This window comes from Budorcas taxicolor, chromosome 2, assembly GCF_023091745.1.
Source record: "Budorcas taxicolor isolate Tak-1 chromosome 2, Takin1.1, whole genome shotgun sequence".
NCBI lineage: Eukaryota > Metazoa > Chordata > Mammalia > Artiodactyla > Bovidae > Budorcas > Budorcas taxicolor.
In genome coordinates, this window is record NC_068911.1 from 171,048,025 (window position 1) to 171,066,991 (window position 18,967).

The window sequence follows — 18,967 nt, forward strand, 5'->3', positions numbered from 1 at the left end:
ACTACAGGCCATTAAAATTTCTGGAATTTACCATGTGAATTGTTTCCAACTCATGTCTCTCCCTCCAGCCTCTCGAACAAGATTTCCTCCAGCCAAGTGCTACCCAGGGGCCAAGGGAACAGATGATGGAGATTCTCAAACAAGGACAAACTTATTTGAATATGAGCTTTCAGACAACTACCTACACTGGGATAACTGAGCTAAGAGGCAATGGCAGGCCCCAAAGAAAGAGTCTGCATATAGTTTATATCCCTTGTGGACTGTGCTTGTGTAAATGCAGCCCTTTATTCTGAAAGAGAGAAATCAGTAAATTCAAGGCAAGGTTCTAGCCCAGAGGTGCAGGTTACATGGCAGGTTACCAAGGCAAGAGCTTGTGCTCAGGGCATAAGGCAGAAGTCCAGTTCCTTGAACAGAGGCACAAGGAAAGCTTCCACTACAGCACGATGGCTTTGATTTTTCCTCTGGGCATTCCAGACAGCAAGAACCACACAGATTCACAAAGCCAGGGGAGGCTGAGGAAGGGATAACAAATGTTGCCAGGCACAGCCTGGAGACAGCACTCTGGATTTTAGCTTCCCCTCCAATCTGCTCTGTGGATGCAATCACAGTTTTCAGTTCTGACACAAACAGAATAGTGGTTGGCAATGACCTACCTGCCAGAGGAGGAAGTCGCTGAGCCTCACTTCCCCAGAAGTCCGTATCAAGATGTCAGGGTGAGGAGAGTGGTTGGTATAGAGGCACTTATCGAGCAGAGACTCAGAGACATCGCTAAGGTGAGTGGGGAAGAGACAAAGATGAGCACATATCTCTTCTTGAATTACTCTCACGATGAACTTCCTTACATAAAGCTTCCCAGTTTGTAGAACACCATCAAATACAGTACTTCTATCTGGCATGCAGAAGGCCCTCAATAAATGCTTGATAAATTAATGAATGATTTTAATTTTCACAACTACATATTTCTATCCTTACTTTATAGATAAGGAAAGTGAAGCTCAGAGCAGATGAAAATTTCGCCCAAAGTAATTTAGTTGCAGGCCTAAAATAGATACCCATCAGAGCCTGTGTTGTCCTTCATGTAAAACATCTTTTCTTTAAAAATGCATACACCAGGGACTTCCCAGGTGGTCCAGTGACTAAGACTCCGTGCTCTCAATTCAGGGGGCTCGGGTTTAATCCCTGGTCAGGGAACTAGATGCTACATGCCAAAAACTAAAGATCCCTCATGCCACAGCAAAGACCAAAGACCCCACACGCACACCTAAGACCCAGCATAGCCAAATGTTAGGTTGGAACAAAAGTAATTGCAGTTTTGGACCGTGAATTTTAAATCATTATAACTAGGATCAAACACATTTTTATTAATCAAAATAGGAACCATTATAGTCAACATATTTTTGCCAATGAGAAATAAGTTTGTTTGTTTATTCCTGTAGCATAAAAATCCATGCTTCAGGATACGACAAATTTCTTGGAAAGCATTTTCTGTCTCCTGCTAGTTGTGGAAGCATTTTCCCTGCAAAAAGTTGTTGAGATGCTTGAACAAGTAGCAATTGGTTGGTGAGAGGTGAGGTGAATATGGCGGATGAGGCAAAACTTTGTAGCCCAAGTCGTTCAACTTTTGAAGCATTGGTTGTGTGATATGTGGTCGGGCGTGGCTGTGGAGAAGAAATGGGGAAGAAATGGTCTCTTTCTGTGGACCAGCGCTGGTTGCAGGAGTTACAGTCATCGGTGCGTCCCATCGATTTGCTGAGCGTGCTTCTCAGAGGTAATGGTCTCACTGGGACTCAGAAAGCTGTAGTGGGCCAGACACCATCGAGCAGCGCCCAGGACCTTTCTCTGGCGCAGGTCTGCCTTTGGGAAGTGCTCTACCGCTGCTTGGTCCAATCACTGAGATGGCTGTCGCCGGCTGTCATATAAAATCATTCTTCATTGCATGTCACAATCCGATTGAGAAATGGCTTGTTGTGGCTGGGGAGAATTAAGAGATGACACTTCAAAACAATATTTTTTTTGATTTTTAGTCAGTACATGAGGCACCCACTTATCAAGCTTTTTCACCTTTCCAACTTGCTTCAAATGTTGAATTACCATAGAATGGCTGATGCTGGGTTCTTTAGCAACTTCTTGTGTAGTTTTAAGAGGATCACCTTCGATGACTGTTCTTAATTGGTCGTTGTCAACTTCCAGTGGCTGCCACTAAGCACCTCGTCTTCAAGGCTCTTGTCTCCTTTGTGAAACTTTTTGCACCACTATTGCACTATACACTTGTTAGCACTTCCTGGGCCAAATGCATTGTGGACGTTGCCAGTTGTCTCCGCTACTTTACGACCCATTTTGAACTCAAATAAAAAAACTGCTTGAATTTGCTTTTTGTCTAACATCATTTCTATAGTCTAAAATAAATATAAACAGCAAGTAATGTCATTAGCAAAAAAACATAAAGCTAGAAATGTGCATTAAAATGATGTATAACATAACCATATTTATTTGAGAATATATTCCAATATCAAACAGCAAAGTTCAACAACGCAAAACTGCAATTTTTTTTTTTACTTTTGCACCAACCTGAAACAGATGGGAATACCAGACCACCTAACCTGCCTCTTAAGAAACCTATATCCAGGTCAGGAAGCAACAGTTAGAACTGGACATGGAACAACAGACTGGTTCCAAATAGGAAAAGGAGTACGTCAAGGCTGTATATTGTCACCCTGCTTATTTAACTTCTATGCAGAGTACATCATGAGAAACGCTGGGCTGGAAGAAACACAAGCTGGAATCGAGATTGCCGGGAGAAATATCAATAACCTCAGATATGCAGATGACACCACCCTTATGGCAGAAAGTGAAGAGGAACTAAAAAGCCTCTTGAAGAAAGTGAAAGAGGAGAGTGAAAAAGTTGGCTTAAAGCTCAACATTCAGAAAACGAAGATCATGGCATCTGGTCCCATCACTTCATGGGAAATAGATGGGGAAACAGTGGCAGACTTCATTTTTTCAGGCTCCAAAATCACCGCAGATGGTGACTGCAGCCATGAAATGAAAAGACGCTTGCTCCTTGGAAGGAAAGTTATGACCAACCTAGATAGCATATTGAAAAGCAGAGACATTACTTTGCCAACAAAGGTCCATCTAGTCAAGGCTATGGTTTTTCCAGTGGTCATATATGGATGTGAGAGTTGGACTGTGAAGAAGGCTGAGCACCAAAGAATTGATGCTTTTGAACTGTGGTGTTGGAGAAGACTCTTTAGAGTCCCTTGGACTGCAAGGAGATCCAACCAGTCCATTCTAAAGAAGATTGGTCCTGGGTGTTCTTTGGAAGGAATGATGCTATAGCTGAAACTCCAGTATTTTGGCCACCTCATGCGACGACTTGACTCATCAGAAAAGACTCTGATGCTGGGAGGGATTGGGGGCAGGAGGAGAAGGGGACGACAGAGGATGAGATGGCTGGATGGCATCACTGACTCAATGGACATGAGTTTGAGTGAACTCTGGGAGTTGGTGATGGACAGGGAGGCCTGGCGTGCTATAATTCATGGGGTCGCATGTGTCAGACACGATTGAGCGACTGAACTGAACTGAATAAATAATAAATTAAAAAGTAGTAATAATAAAATGCATATACCCTAGGACCTTGCAATTTGATTAAATACTATGCCACTGTTTTTAATAAAGATAAACCTAAGTGTACTGATTTGGAAAGATGTCTAAGATGTAACATTAAATGAAAAAAAGGAAGTTTCAGAAAAAAATAGTGTGGAAAACACATACACACACACAGAAACACTCACCCCTGTGAATACATATAAACATAGATACATGCAAACAAAATCTAAAAAGGCATACACCATACTATTAACGGTGATTACTTCTGGAAGGTTGGATAAGAAGGAAAGACTATCTCTTTTTAGTTTATATACTTTGGCTATTGTTTGAATTTATTATAGATAAAAATTTTAAATTTAAGCCATATGGACAGTGAAACACTGCAAAAAATCCACATAGGATATGAAAAACAGCAAAATGATCGACCCTCTTATATTTGATAAGAGCTACTTTTCCCAGCAGACAGACACTCAGAAAGGAGATGGAATGAAGGAAGAATGGGGACTGGGAGTACTTATCTTAAGGTAAACTTTTCTGTCCAATGAAAAAGGGTATTTGCAAGACTGGTATCCAGTGGTTCTAGGAATGCTGTTTACCTATCCTACCAAGCACCAAGAGGCAGAATTCAGAATCTCCAAGTGGTAAGAGTTGCATCTCGGGAAGAGGTTAGAAGACAAAATTTCTTGGTGGGAACATTTTTCTGAGAGTGTAGTCAAAAAAAGCAGAAAGGCTTCCCTGGTGGCCCAGGGGTAAAGAATCTGGCTGCCAATGCAGGAGACATGGGTTTGATCCCTGATCTGGGAAGATCCCACATGCCGTGGAGCAACGAAGCCCATGTGCCTTGACTACTGAGCCTGTGCTCTAAGCCCCTGCTCCACAAGAAAAGCCACCACAGTGAGCAGCCCCCGCTCTCCAAAACTAGAGATAAGCCTGTGCAGCAACCAAGAGCCAAAAACAGATAAATAAAAATTATTTAAAAAAAAAAAAAGGCAGAGCTATCTGGGCTGAGTGTTCAGAACAAGGATTTACACTTACTAGTTGTGTGTCTTTGGGTAAGTCCATCTCTCAGTCATCATTTTACAAACCACAGCTTTATTTTCTATACCATCATATGAGAAATAATATCCACTTATGTCTAGGCAATAGGAAGGGCTCTGGTTCAGATTTCCCTGATAATCTGAGTCTTGTCCTGTTTAAAAATTACTTATTTATTTCTGGCTGTGCTGGGTCTTCATTGCTGCTCACGGGCTTTCTCTAGTTGCGGCAAGCGGGGGCCACTCTCTAGTTGTGGTGTGCAGGCGTCTCGCTGCAGTGGCTTCTGGTGTTGCCAAGGATGGGCTCTAGGCAAGTGGGCTTCAGTAGCTGAGGCACGGAGGCTCAGTGGTTTTGACACGGGGGCTTAGCTGCCCTGGGGCATGTGGGATCTTCCTCGACCAGGAATCAAACCTGTGTCCCCTGCATCGGCAGGTGGATTCTTAACCACTGGACCACCAGGGAAGTCCCCGAGTCTTGTCTTGACAGCATAATTTTAATTCTCTCATCAAGAATTTGAAACATGGGAACTCCCTGGTGGTCTGAAAGTGAAAGTCGCTCAGTTGTGTCTGACGGACTTCCCTGGTGGCTCAGACGGTAAAGCGTCTGTCTACAATGCGGGAGACCGGGGTTAGAGCCCTGGGTTGGGAAGATCCTCTGGAGAAGGAAATGGCAATCCACTCCAGTACTATTGCCTGGAAAATCCCATGGACAGAGGAGCCTGGCAGGCTGCAGTTTATGGGGTCGCAAAGAGTCGGATACGACTGAGCGACTTCACTTCACTTCACTTCATGGACTATACCGTCCATGGAATTCTCTAGGCCAGAATACTGGAGTGGGTAGCCTTTCCCTTCCCCAGGGCATCTTCTGAACCAGGGATCAAACCCAGGTCTCCCACATTGCAGGAGGATTCTTTACCAACTGAGCCACAAGGAAAGCCCAAGAATACTAGAGTGGGTAGCCTATCTCTTCTCCAGCAGATCTTCCCAACCCAGGAATCGAACCGGGGTCTCCTGCATTGCAAATGGATTCTTTACCAACTGAGCTATCAGGGAAGCCCCCTTGGTGGTCTAGTGGTTAGGATTCAGCCCTTTTACTGCTGTGGGCAGGGTTCAATCCCTGGCTGGGGAACTGATATTCTGCACGTTGTGTGGTATGGCCAAAATTAAAAAAAAAAAAAAAGGCAAAATCTGTACAATCAACAATTTTTCAGCTCTCTTTGTTTTTGAAATAGGCACATTTGTACTGTTTACTTAAAGGTTACTGTGAGGGTCAACTCAAGTGAAATACAGATTTGAGTGTACCTTAGGAACTATAAAATGCTACATACATAAGAAGAATAAAGATTATTTCCAGACCTACCACCATGCTGGGGGACTTGGGATCCCCGCATAAGTCCTCTGAATTTCAAATGTGTCTGTTCTGTCTACTGCATGCAGTGGGCAGAATTATTTTCAAAAAGAAGAGAAATCTAAGGAGGTATAGACAAAAGTGACAAAATGAAAACAGAATATCTGTGCTTTGGCCAAGAAAAATCTACCAACTATATGGTATTAGCTGGCCACATGAAAAATCTTAAGAAATAGTTTCCATGAAAGAAAAGTAAAATACCAATTTTTACCTATAAAATTAGAATAGTTTACATTAAATAAAAATCTTGGCAAAAATAAGGTGAAACAGACACATCCAGACCCAGATCCTGAGGAAACAATCCAAAATGCACGTAAGAATTAAGGCCATAGATTTCATTGTAGCCCTATTTGTAATAATGATAAATTAGAAATAGCTTATAGAACCAACAGCAAAATGATTAAGTAAATTAAAGCAAGATATATTCTGTAGCCATTAAAAATTATGATATGAAGAATTATTAAGGAGACTTCCCTGATGGTCCAGTGGTTAAGAATCCACCTTCCAATATAGGGGATGAGGGTTCAATCCCTGGTCAGGGAACTAAGATCCCACATGCCTCAAGGTTACTGAGCTCGTGAGCCACAACTACTGAACCTGTGTACCACCGGGAAAGATCCCACATGCTGCAGCTAAGACCTGTTACAGCCAAAAATAAATAAACAAATAAATAAAGGGAAGAATTTTTAAAAACATGGGACATGGAAGAGTGCTCATATTACAACATTAAGCAAACAAAGCATGATTAAGGTTGTAAGCTGTTCACAGGGTAATTTCTTCTGTTAAAAATATTTATGTCATTATTGGATTAGTGTTTTTAAAAGATGACTCTGGCTGAACTCCCAACCATAGCTGATCACCACTTCTGTCAGCATCAGCTCTGTGCCTTGCATATCACATCCATTACTGTGGTACATGGCACCATGGATTACATATTAGTGTGCACACACCAGACTGTGAACTGCTTGAGGGAAAGCCCTTATCCTGTTCTTCTAGCAGAGGACTTAGCCAGGACAGAGGAAGACTTGTTCAAATAAATCAATCAATGACCCACTGAAAACAGATCTCAGAAATAAATACACACTGGTTTTCCAAATATAAATACGTCTAAAACGTATTTGACTATGTACCTTTTCAAACAACCTAGAACTCAAACACAAGTAACAGACATTGTCACAGCTTGCCTGAAAAGATCAACACAGTAGTTAAACACACACACATACATAAGCACACAAGAAGACTCAGAAGGAAATACTTCAAATCAAAACTTTACCAAGCAGCTTCCCTGGTGGCTCAGGGGCAGGGAATCTGCCTACCAGTGCAGGAGACCCAGGTTCGATCACTGGATCGAGAAGATTCCACACGTCTCAGAGCACCTAAGCTGGTGTGCTACAACTTGCGCACTCTAACTGCTGGACCTGTGCTGTAGAGCCTGGGAACCGTAACTAGTGAAGCCCGAGAGCTCCGTCTCCGCTATGAGAGAAGCCGCTGCAATGGGAAGCCCACACACCACAACTAGGGAAAAGCCCAAGCAGCAACAAAGAGCCAGCACGGCCAGAAAAAGAAACCTGCTACCAGGGTTGCTGCTGAGGGTCCCATCCTGGGAGATCTAAGTTTCATCTTTATATAGCTTGCAAATTTCCTCTAATGATTACCTCTGACTTTTACAAAAGTATGCATATATTGGGGGGAGGTTGTATTCTTTTTAAAAGAAGTATTTCCATTTAGGATAATGGAAAACTTCTGGAAACAGTTGTGATGATTACACAACACTGTGACTATACTTTATGCCACTGAATTATAGTAAAAATGGTTAACACAGTAAAATTTACATTATGCATGTCTGATCACAAAAAAAAGTAAAACATCTTCTGGAAGGATATTGGTACAAATATTCCACAAGATAATGGCTCCTCCCTAGTAAACTACTTATTTCAGGATATGGCCAACCTAAAATAAAATTAATTAAAAACCTATAATGGAGATACGACATCAGCTGTGGGAAGGGATGCCTGGCAACGGTGAGTATCAACAAGACAGTGAATGGCCTGTAAGGGAGAGTAAGAACGTGTCACTGTGTTCTCAGTACCATCTTGGAACACAGACCCTTTTCTAGAAGGTACAAACTCAGAAATGCGCCCTGTGATAATACCATAGTACACTTCTCTAGCATTCAGTTTATAAAGAAGATGGTGAAGAACATAGGCTACGGAAGCAGATGCAACTGAGGTGGAGTCCAGGCTGTTCCACTTAGTCTATGTGACTTTAGGTTAGGCAGGGCAACTAACCTTTTTTTTTTTTTTTTAATTTTTTGGCTGTGCCACATGGCATGTGAAATCTTAATTCCCCCATCAGGGATTGAGCCCACACCCGTTGCAGTGGAAGCACAGTTGTAGCCACTGGACTGCCAGGGAAGTCCCAACTAATCTTTTTAAACCTTAGCGGAGCTTCCCAGGTTGCACAGTGGTAAAGAATGCCAATACAGGAGACACAGGACATGTGGGTTCAATCCCTATGTCGGGCAGATTTCCTGGAGAAGGGAATGGCAACCCACCCCAGTATTCTTGCCTGGGAAATCCCATGGACAGAGGAGTCGGGCAGGGTACAGTCCATGGGGTCGCAAAGAGTCAGACACAACTTAGTGACTAAACAACATGAGTGGTCTTATAAAGTGGGACAAATAACAGTCACTACCTTATATGAAAATCAGACGAGACTAGGCATGATAAACTCAGTCTCGTGCCTGCCTCATAAGACCTGATAACTATTAGATATTAATTTCTATTTTTATACTTTATTATCGCTTACTTCAACCTTCCTATAAGGCAGTCGGTATACCACAGTGAAAGAGAACACAGGCTCTGGAGCCAGGCTGGAAATCCTAGTCAACGATGTGAACTTGGTTATTTAACCCCATGCTGTGCTGTGCTTAGCCGCTCAGTCATGTCTGACTCTTTGCAATCCCATGGACTGTGTAGCCCGCTAGGCTCCTCTGTCCATGGGAATTCATCAGGCAAGAATACTGGAGTGGGTTGCCATGCCCTTCTCCAGGGAATCTTCCCAAACCAGGGTTCGAACCCAGGCCTCCTGCACTGCAGGCAGATTCTTTACCAACTAAGCCACCAAAGAAGCCCCATTTAACCTCATAGTGAGGTTCAATTTACAAAAACAGTATTTACTTCGAAGCATCTATCTAAGGATTAAATGAAGTATATACGTGGATTACTTATCAAGTGCTGGCTGCAAAGAAAATGCTTAGTAAACTCTAGCAATTATTATTAACACTATTGTTTTAAGGGGAAGACAGAGGCCTGCAGAGTGTTAAGACCTGCTCCAAAGAGTTTATTAACTATCATTTAAGCTCAACCTAATTCCTTCTTCTGTAGTTTGAGACTCAAAAATCAATCTATTAATATGGCTGCTAGAAAAAAATATATATACCCTGGAAGAAAGGAAAATGAGGAGCTGAATAGTGGTAATGAGAGAACAGAAAAATTCCAGTTATGAGAAGAGTAAAGCCTGGCTGTAGTGAACTCACTGACTCTCTGTTATAAATATGGATTTGCCTAAAACTGAAGAACATAAAGAGCACTGCCTCAGGCCCTGATCAGCCCAATCTGAGCTGAACATCAAGCTTCCTGAACTGGTGGTTTGAGAGACAGCCTCCTTGCCCGAGTAACCTGCCCAGCCCATGCCATGTCTGCATGACTAACCCACACAGGCAAGTTACTAAACCATGCAGGGTAGAGAAAATGGATATGAGAAAACTTGCTAGGCAAAAAGCAGGAAGTCAGTGGCTATGCAATGTGGGAGGAATATAAATCATACTGCACTAGGAAGCGAGATCAGAGTTCTAGTCCCAGGCATGAAGGCATATTAAATCTGCTTGCTAAACGGCTTCTTTTCTTTTTAGCACAAATATCTGTAAATGCATAAAATGTTAACTGTAAAGCACTAAGAATATAATGAACAACTATAGAATCATCCAAGAATCAGAAAATTGCCAGTAACTTGCATCTACTCCTATATCCCTCATCTACTTATAGCTCATCTTCCTGCCCAGCCCCATGCTACCAACTTAACCTGTATCTTCATTTTTCCCACTAATAGCTAATTTTCAGTCCACATACTAGCTGACCTCTCTACATTGTTTGACACTGTTTCTTCCACCCCACCTGCGCTGATGAACACCTTCTTTACTTGGTTTCTATAATACTGGCAGCCCTTTTGTTTCAACCTTTCTGGTTGTTCATTCTCTTTTCCCCTTAAGGCTCCTTTTCCTCTACCGAGCCAGTTTTCTCAAAACTCCATCCAAGGCCTTCTCTTCTTCTCACTCTAGAATCTCCTTAGGTTCCTTAGGCCCTCTCTTTCGTCAGTTACCACACTGTTACCCCAGTCCCCACCCCTCCTCTCTACTGTAGCCCTGACATCTATGCTCAACAACTACAGGATATCCTAGACCAAACTCCTGACCTTCTTCCTCAAACTGCATCCTCTCAGGGTTCTCAGCACAGTGAAGGGCACCACTGTCCTCTGTTGCGTAAGTCAAAGTCACCCATAACACCCACCTGGAGTCAACCATAACACACCCTTTCCCCAGCGTCAGAACACCAAGTCTTCTCAATTTGATCGGCTGCATTACTCTTGATGCACTCTGGTCTATTCCACCATCACCACCATAATTTAACCTCCCTTCCAAGTACTCTCTACTTGAATTATTCCCAACAGTACTTGTGCAACTAACAAGCTCCTCACACGACTGCCTCTTTCCCCAGCTATTACTTATCCTCCCATCCCCTTGGGAGGTCACTTATCATTCATTTCCTTTGGAGAGCCTTCCATACCAGGTCCATTCCTCTTAAGTATAAATTCTTATTAAACCACACACCAATGCCTTTATCACGCATAGCATCAATATAATTTTATGCTGACCTGTATGATCTTGATAGTGTTTCCTTCCCTTGCCAGAGCTCCATGAAAACAGGAAATACATGTTTTTTATTCTTACCACTATATCCTCTGTATATAGCAATGTGCCTGGCCTTTAGTAGGCACTTAAAAAATATCTGTTTAATGAATGAATGATTGACTGAATGAATAAATTATGTAGCACAGAAAGATCATTCAGCTATTGGAGAGAAGAGGGATTCATAAAATAGCCTTAAAAACTATCTCTTTTTCTTCTTATATAATTTCATTCTCACTGAGAAACTTCTTCATTTTTAATTTAGTTTCCCAGGAAAGTAAAATTATATCCAAGAGGGGGAGTCAGAAAAATTCCTGGGTCCCAAGACCCCATATGTCAGGGAAAAAACTCTGTAATCAAGACAGTTTTTGATAGAAGTCCCAGCTCTGGCACTTGTTAGCAGAATGACCTTGGGAAAGTCACTTCAATGTGAGCTCAGTTTTCTCATCTATAAAATGGAGAAAAGACTCAAATCTCTTACACTTAAGAATATTAATTTAATAAAATACAAAGCATATTACTTGGGGTTTGTTTTTTTTCTACTTTATTTTACTACTGTTGTTGTTAGTTTACTAATATTATTACCAAAGGTTACACTCATAATAGAGACTGAGCAGACAGATGGCTTCCAAAGTCTCTCCCAGCTCTAAAAATCCCACCATGTTGTTAATGATGAACAACTGTCTTTTTGAAAAATACCTGAGTCTTGCATGAACTGTAACATGACAGGCCTAAAGGACAATACCCTCCAAAAGCTGCATTCCTAAAAAATCATTCCTAGAAAAACTGCCAAAGGGCCAGGAGGGCATCATGGTTATTGCACGCCATAGTGTTGCTATCCTGCTATGCCATTTTTCTGGAACTTCTTGGTATGTGGCGAACACAGAGAAATTCTAAAGCAGGCTATAAGAAGTCATCCTGAAACTCTAAGTGAGGGGAATCACCCTCACCTGAATCTTTCCACATACATTCCTTATGTGACTTCTGACCCACGTACATGACTTAGGAGGGATTTTATGGTTCGGTGCATGCCTGCTTGCCCTATCAGTCACCATGCTGAACGACTGTGGGTACCTGGGATCCAGCAGGCCTTGTTCCACTCCCCAGGCCATCTCTCTTACAGCATTGCTGATCTCATGACGGGATGTGTAAGCAAAACAGATGTTCAGGAAACACCTAAGAAGGGAAGAACAGAATAATTTACCAAGCGGAACAGGGAGTAAGAAGCAGAGTTCCCGATTACAGAGCACCCCCTCTGTGGTAGAACAGACATCAAAGGTTAACCATGGATACCTCTGAAAGGTGAGATTATTCATTTTTTTGAGTTTTCCTATTTTCCTTGGGAAAAAACAAATTAGTTTTGTAATAAGAAAAATACTAACTGATCCTTATTATTCACTTAATCTTCTTGCCTTCTGCTAGCACCCAGCTTTCAGAGGAGGTGAATTCATTGTGATTATTAGAACAAGTAGGGAAGAATAGGAAGGAAATCTGATGTGAAACAAATCCACTGCCAAATATACATTACATTGCAAAGCCACACATAATGAAGTTTGGATTATTAAACTCTGTTCCCAACTGCATCAGCATGTCCTCCCCAGGTCATCACATCTATTGGTTAAAGCAGTGGGACAGAAAGAGAATTTCTTGAGGGATCTGTCTTCAGAGACAGGGATAATGCCTGATACATTCCTATCCCATCCTCTGTCAATTAAAAAATACACACAAACACAAACATATATATTTAAATATGTATATATATATATACACATTATATGTATGTAAATAGGTGCACACACATATATATATACATGCACAAATATATATATATATTTATATACTTAAATATGTGTGTGTGTATATATATATGTATTATATAGGAGGGGGCAAGGCCCATGAAGGATGAAGGTAAGAAACTGCACGTGTGAACATACACACATGTAACAAGGTACTGCAGAAACATCTCCATCTGGCCTGTAGCTGAAGGAAGACGCTTTTAAGCATCCGAAACCAAGTCCTTATTGCCTCTTGTACCAAATGCAGACCAAGAAAGGCCCAGGAAGTCTCCCTAAAGTTAGAGGGAGTCAAAGATTGATACAGGCCCCTAAGGGAAAAATCTGAAAACTTACTTGTTGTAGTTCCTGGTGGTCTGCACAGCCTGTGCGACCAGCTCCTGGAGATCCAAGGGCAACAAATGCAGATCACCCAGGACCCGGATACATACCCCATGCTTCTGCAGTTTCTCCCTGATCAGGGGGGAAAGGAGGCAGGTTTGGGAGTTGGGATAGAGCACCTGCTGCGCTGGAGAGAGCAAAGTGCTTAGATAATACTCAATTACCAGTTTGAGTGCTTTCCTGTGTGTCAAGCACCATTCTACATGCATTATTTCATTGCATGCCTTCAACGTCTGTGAAAGGAGTTTAGTACATTCCCTGTTCTTCATCGGGAAACTGAGGCTCAGACAGAATAGGCTGAGGCTCAGATAGGGATTACCCAAAGTCAAACGACCATCAAGAGCCGTGTCCGGACTGAAACCTAGGTCTGTCTGATTTGAGAACCCAAAACTTCTTTACCAAATATTACACTGCCTCAGGTGTCCCTGTTGGCAACCTGCATCACACGGATTCTATGCTATCTGTCCCATTCTGACAGGCAAACAAACTCAAGGGCAGGGGTTGTATTACCGGTTACTTTTGTTAACTTCTCGTGAAATGTAAGTATAGCAACATCTAACATTAATTATATGTTTGTTAATTGCCAGACATTGGTCTGCACTTCCCTGATAGCTCAGTTGGTAAAGAATCCACCTGCAATGCAGAAGACCCCGGTTTGATTCCTGGGCTGGGAAGGGATAGGCTACCCACTCCAGGATCCTTGGGCTTCCCCTGTGGCTCAGCTGGTAAAGAATCCACCTGCAATGTGGAAACCTGGGTTCGATCCCTGGGTTGGGAAGATCCCTTGGAGAAGGGAAAGGCTACCCACTCCAGTGTTCTGGCCTGCAGAAGTCCATGGACTGTATAGTCCATGGGGTCACAAAGAGTCGGACACCACTGAGCAACTTTCACTTTCACTTTTTCAGACATTGGTCTAAGCGTTTTACGTGCATTCCATCTTTACATCTACTTTTGAGGCAGACACCATTGTCGTTCCCCTTTTACAGATGAAGAAGCTGAAGCCTAGGGAGGTTAATTCATTCAAGGTCAGACAGCTGGTGAGTAGAAAGTCAAGATACTGAATCAAGGCAGTCTGGTTCTAGGGCCTTTTTAATCACGACATTACACTGCCTCCATATAGTAACTCCCAAATGGCAGAGTGAGCATGAACTCACTGTTTCCTAGTCAGCTTCTTAAACTTGGGAATGCTAAGGAGAAACAGAATGACTAATGTTTGGAAAACAGGAGCTCCATAACAAGAAGTATACTGTGGGGCGAGGCTATCTGGCAGGTTCTGGAGAACCCTGATCCAGAGTTGAAAGCTGCACCCACAGCCTTTCCACCCTGCAATGCTCAATCACATTTCTTCCAAGAGTGAAGCAAGATCTAATCACCTAGTTTTGAGAACCCACTTGAGTGCTAGTAGACAAATGTATACTCAAAATCAAGGCAATATTTGAATAAGAGTATCTAGATCTGGGAATTCCTTGGCAGTCCAGATTTTAGGACTCTGTGCGTCCACCGGTCAAGGAACTAATCCCCCGCATGCCCTGGGATGCGGCCAAAAAAGAGAAAGAATACCTAGATTCAAGCCCTAGTGCTACTGCTTACTATCTGAGCTAGCATAACTAACTGCTTAGCCTCGCGGAGCCTCTTACTTTGTAAACTAGCGGTGCTAACCATCTCTGCCTACTGGGAAAGTGCCACACTGGGAAAGTGCACATGACCTGAAGGATGTCTACAGGGAAGGAGTTGTGAAAGTGCTGGCAAGGAGCCAGGAGATCTGGGTTCCCAGCCTGGTTCTGCCACTAGTTTGCTGTGTGACCTTAGGCAAACCTTTCTCTTCTTTCCACCAGGGTTAGTTTCCCAACTGATGAAACCAAACTAGACCAGTGGTTTTCCAAACTTCTTTTAGCCAAACAACTCTTTCTTTGAATCAAATCTGAAATAGATGCCCCATATATAAGACAGATAAACACAGAGCAGCACTGTATACCTTGTTCCCTCTGGGTCCCTGCAGGCCCACCCCTCACAACACCAGGGTTCTGTGGCACACTATAGGAAAACCACCACTAAGGTTTCTTATTGCTCTCTCCAGGACTTCAGAACCTAAGACCATGTCCTCTACTACTGACTGAATAGAACAATCTCAGGAGCACCTTTTAAGAACTGTAAGATTACCTCCTGTCTCTTGCAGTGCAGTATAGTAGACAACAGCTTAGTTCCAGAGTCAGAAAGATTCTGTCTGTTTTGGCTCGGTCTGTCTGATAGCTGCGCAACCCAAGATACACACTTAAACTTCTCTGGTTTTTACTTTCTTCCTTTCTACACCTGGGATAATAATACCTTTCTCACAAGATAATGTGAATACTAAATGAGAATGCACATTAGGCTCAGGGCCTGACACACAGTATAAGCACATTAAAAAGGCAAAATTTGTGTGAAATACAGAAGAATCTGAACACCTGAAATGTATCCCCATTACCTCTGTCCCCAGTCCCTTGGGTGTGACTTCTGAGCCACAAAGGAGGCAGTAATGTCTGTGGCCCAGAGTCTCATATCTTAACATGGACAGAGAAGCCTGGCTACTCTCCCCTCACCCAGACCCACACAGGGACAGAAATGACAGAACTGTCCTAGGCCCAGCTCTGCTAGAGCTCTAAGTATTCTGTTCTCTCATCTTCCTGGTCCTGGAGTGAGGAGGAGCTGGGCAGAGAATGGTTATAAGAGACTTTGGGACAGTCCGGGCTGGAGAGAGTTCCACACTTAGAAGCAAATAATTTCCACCAAACTTCCTCTTCGTCCCGTTCTGGCTTTGCTCCCTAAGTTAAGGCTTAAACATAATGACAGATGAGGCTAGTACTGACTCATTCCCAGAAAGGCCTTTTGTGCATCATCCTTCCTTCCCAGGGAATATACAGGGAAGTGTAGTAGCTTTTTAGGGATGGCCGCACCACAGAAAATGACTGTTTCAAAGTTTCTCTCACTCTACCCCCCTGGTCACGGCTTACCGGTCCCGGGATAGAACTCTGATCTAAGGTGGGCTGCTTAGAACTAGAGCCAACTAGGGTTTTAGTTCATTATGGGCTGTGCTCTTGAAGCAGACAAAGCTGGTCTGTGGAGCAAAAGAAGCAAATGTCCAAGCAGGCGTTTAGAATCCATTATCTAATGGATTTCAATTCCTGACTTCAGTTTTACCTGAGGCTGGCCATACTTGTCCTTGAATTCTATGAAATACCTCTATACCCTCAAATAAATGATTCCTTTGAAAAAAGAGAAAAACTAGCTTGTCATACTTGCCACTGATGAGGTCTTATTAACAGCAGAAAGATTCAGAGTTCCTTAACTAGCCCCAGAAAAAAGAGCTGAGGGTTAGGATAAGGCTGGAGGTTGGCGGAAGGACACATGCTCCCCTCTGACAGCATCTTACTGTTCTTCCATCAGGCGGCTAAACTTCTCCCGGGCCAGATCCATTAGCCCGTCTACTTCACTCTTGGAGCGTTTGAAGTTCTCGATGCTGAATGCATAGACCGTCACCTCCAGGATGCCCAAGTTCAAACACCAACGCAGAGTCTGAGGGGGAGAAGGCAAGGAGCTAGGATACAGGAAGACCAGGAAGGGAAATGGGGCATGCCTCGGCCCCAACTCAGTGCTGGAAGTGGGAGACAGACTTTCTTCCTTCTGGGTAGAGCTAGGATAATACCAGAATAGGGAACCAAAGAAGCAGAAAGCCACCAATCGAGAGACTGAAAAATGTGAACTTAATGAGTATTATTATGCTGATGCTGCTGTGGTTTACTGGTAAGAACTCTTCGCTGAGAGAGTAAAGTTCTAGGTCCTAGCCCCTGACTCCATCATGCACTTGCTATGTGACTGCTGGCATATCATTTAACCTCTCAGGGCCTAAATCTCCTTATCTGTGAAACGGCATCACAATCCATCCCTCACCAGGTGGCTAAAGGTACATAAGAACACAGGTAGTACCACTCACAGCATCATTATTCCAGAAGACTGAGAGGCTGATGAGTTATAAGAAAACACGCAACGACTGCGCAAGTGTGTAGCATTTAAGTCTCCAAAGTGTCTTCACATACATTATTTCATTTCATTCTTCAAGCAACCCTTTGAGAAAGGCTTTACTGTTTTCATGCCTACTTTACAGATAGTAAAACTGAGGCTCGGAAAGTGAAGAAATGTATCAAAAGTCCACAGCTCTACTGTATGAATCCATTATGTGAGGTTCTAGAACAGCAAATACTCATCACATTGAGTGACAGAAATCAGAACAGTGATTGCCCGAAGAGGAAGAGGAGGTAGCACAGGGTTTCACTGGGAGGGGGCACAAAGGAACCTCCTAGAAAGATGGAAATGCTCTATATCTTGATAGGGGTGTGGAATAGACAGAGGAGTGAAACTGTCAAAACGCCAAATTTGTGCATGTCCCTGAATGAAATTATACCTCAATGAAAAGAGAAGTAAAACTCAAATTTAAACTCAGACTTCTGGTACTTCTCTAACCCAGTGCCACTAAAGGTGGAGAACCAACTGGAGCTGAGAACAGCAGTGCTGAGACAGGGAGCCTAGAGGTTAAAGGCAAGGGGTAGAAGACATTCAAACAGAACTGAAGAAATAAAGCTGAAGAACCACCTTTCTAATTCGCTATCAGACACACAAACACATTAACTGCCAATAGGCATGGGCCCTGAAGACCTTACCAGGCAGCGAACTTAGTGGGTACCTTCAGGTTGGAGCCCACCACTGACCTCAGTCAGTAAAGACGCTAATAAGAGCTTCAATTTTTGAGCACTTCCTTTACGCCAGCACGTGCCACATGCTTTTCACTGACGCATATTATTTAATCCTTATGTTATTTCCCCATATTATAGATGGAGGAACTGAGGCGAAGGGAAGCTACGTAACTTAAAGCAGGTCGCAGAGCCAGGAAGCGGCAGAGCAGGGGTGCCAATGAATTCTGAGTGACCACAGAGCTTAAGCTCCTAAGCACTAGGGCAAAACTGCCTCTAGTCACTAAAGAGAAACATCAGGTCAACAGACCTGAAGACTCCACAATGTTGGAGAGAACTCCACAACCACTCATTCAAGGCAAAAAGTATCATTGTGCTGGCTGTGTTCTTGTGCCAGGAAGCTGAGATCCGTGAGCTAGTTTCACAAAGATCAACACAGTCCATTGTTATCGTTAAATTTAATGTTTCCCAATTTGCAATAGGCATTAAAACCATAAAATGCCAATGACCTTTGTTGGAGTCATGTCCTTGTTTGTCTGGTACTTTTCCTAGTTTAAGCACTTAAAGGCCCGTGTCCTGAAAAACACCTCAATCTCAGGATGGGTAGTCAGCCCCTACTTTTGCTCTGGAAAGGTCACATCTAAGAATTTATTCTAAATCAGTGCCATTTATCAAAGTGAAAAGCGAAACTGTTAGTTGCTCAGTTATGTCCAACTGTTTGTGATCCGATGGACTGTAGCCCACCAGGCTCCACTGTCCATGGGATTCTCCAGGCAAGAATACTGGAGTGGGTAGCCATTCCCTTCTCTGGTGGATCTTCCTGATCCAGGTATCAAACCCGAGTCTCCTGAATCGCAAGTGGATTCTTTACTGTCAAAGCCAACAGGGAAGCCCAGTACCATTTATAATGTCTAATAACAGTGGAGCAGCTGAACAAACCATGTCAGATCCTCAGGATAAAATGTTCCACAGTCATTAAAACATACAGGTAGAAAGGCTATATATGAACCTAGAAAAATACTTGCCCAAATGTCAAGAAAAAACAAGGT

General features: G+C 42.9%; 1 protein-coding gene across 4 annotated transcripts in view; it reads right to left on the reverse strand.

Moving 5' to 3' along the window:
• The window catches only part of DHDDS (dehydrodolichyl diphosphate synthase subunit), a 35,808-nt gene that overhangs the window by 11,789 nt on the left and 5,052 nt on the right, over positions 1–18,967 (reverse strand). For 3 of the 4 annotated variants that reach the window (XM_052658795.1, XM_052658803.1, XM_052658786.1), the window contains exons 4-7: positions 16,604–16,746; positions 13,150–13,266; positions 12,095–12,196; positions 654–768 (exon numbers count right to left, since the gene is read on the reverse strand). In XM_052658795.1, coding sequence (XP_052514755.1) covers positions 654–768; positions 12,095–12,196; positions 13,150–13,266; positions 16,604–16,746 — 477 coding nt within the window. The remainder of the gene's footprint in view (positions 1–653; positions 769–12,094; positions 12,197–13,149; positions 13,267–16,603; positions 16,747–18,967) is intronic. The other variant, XM_052658811.1, reaches the window with a different exon arrangement.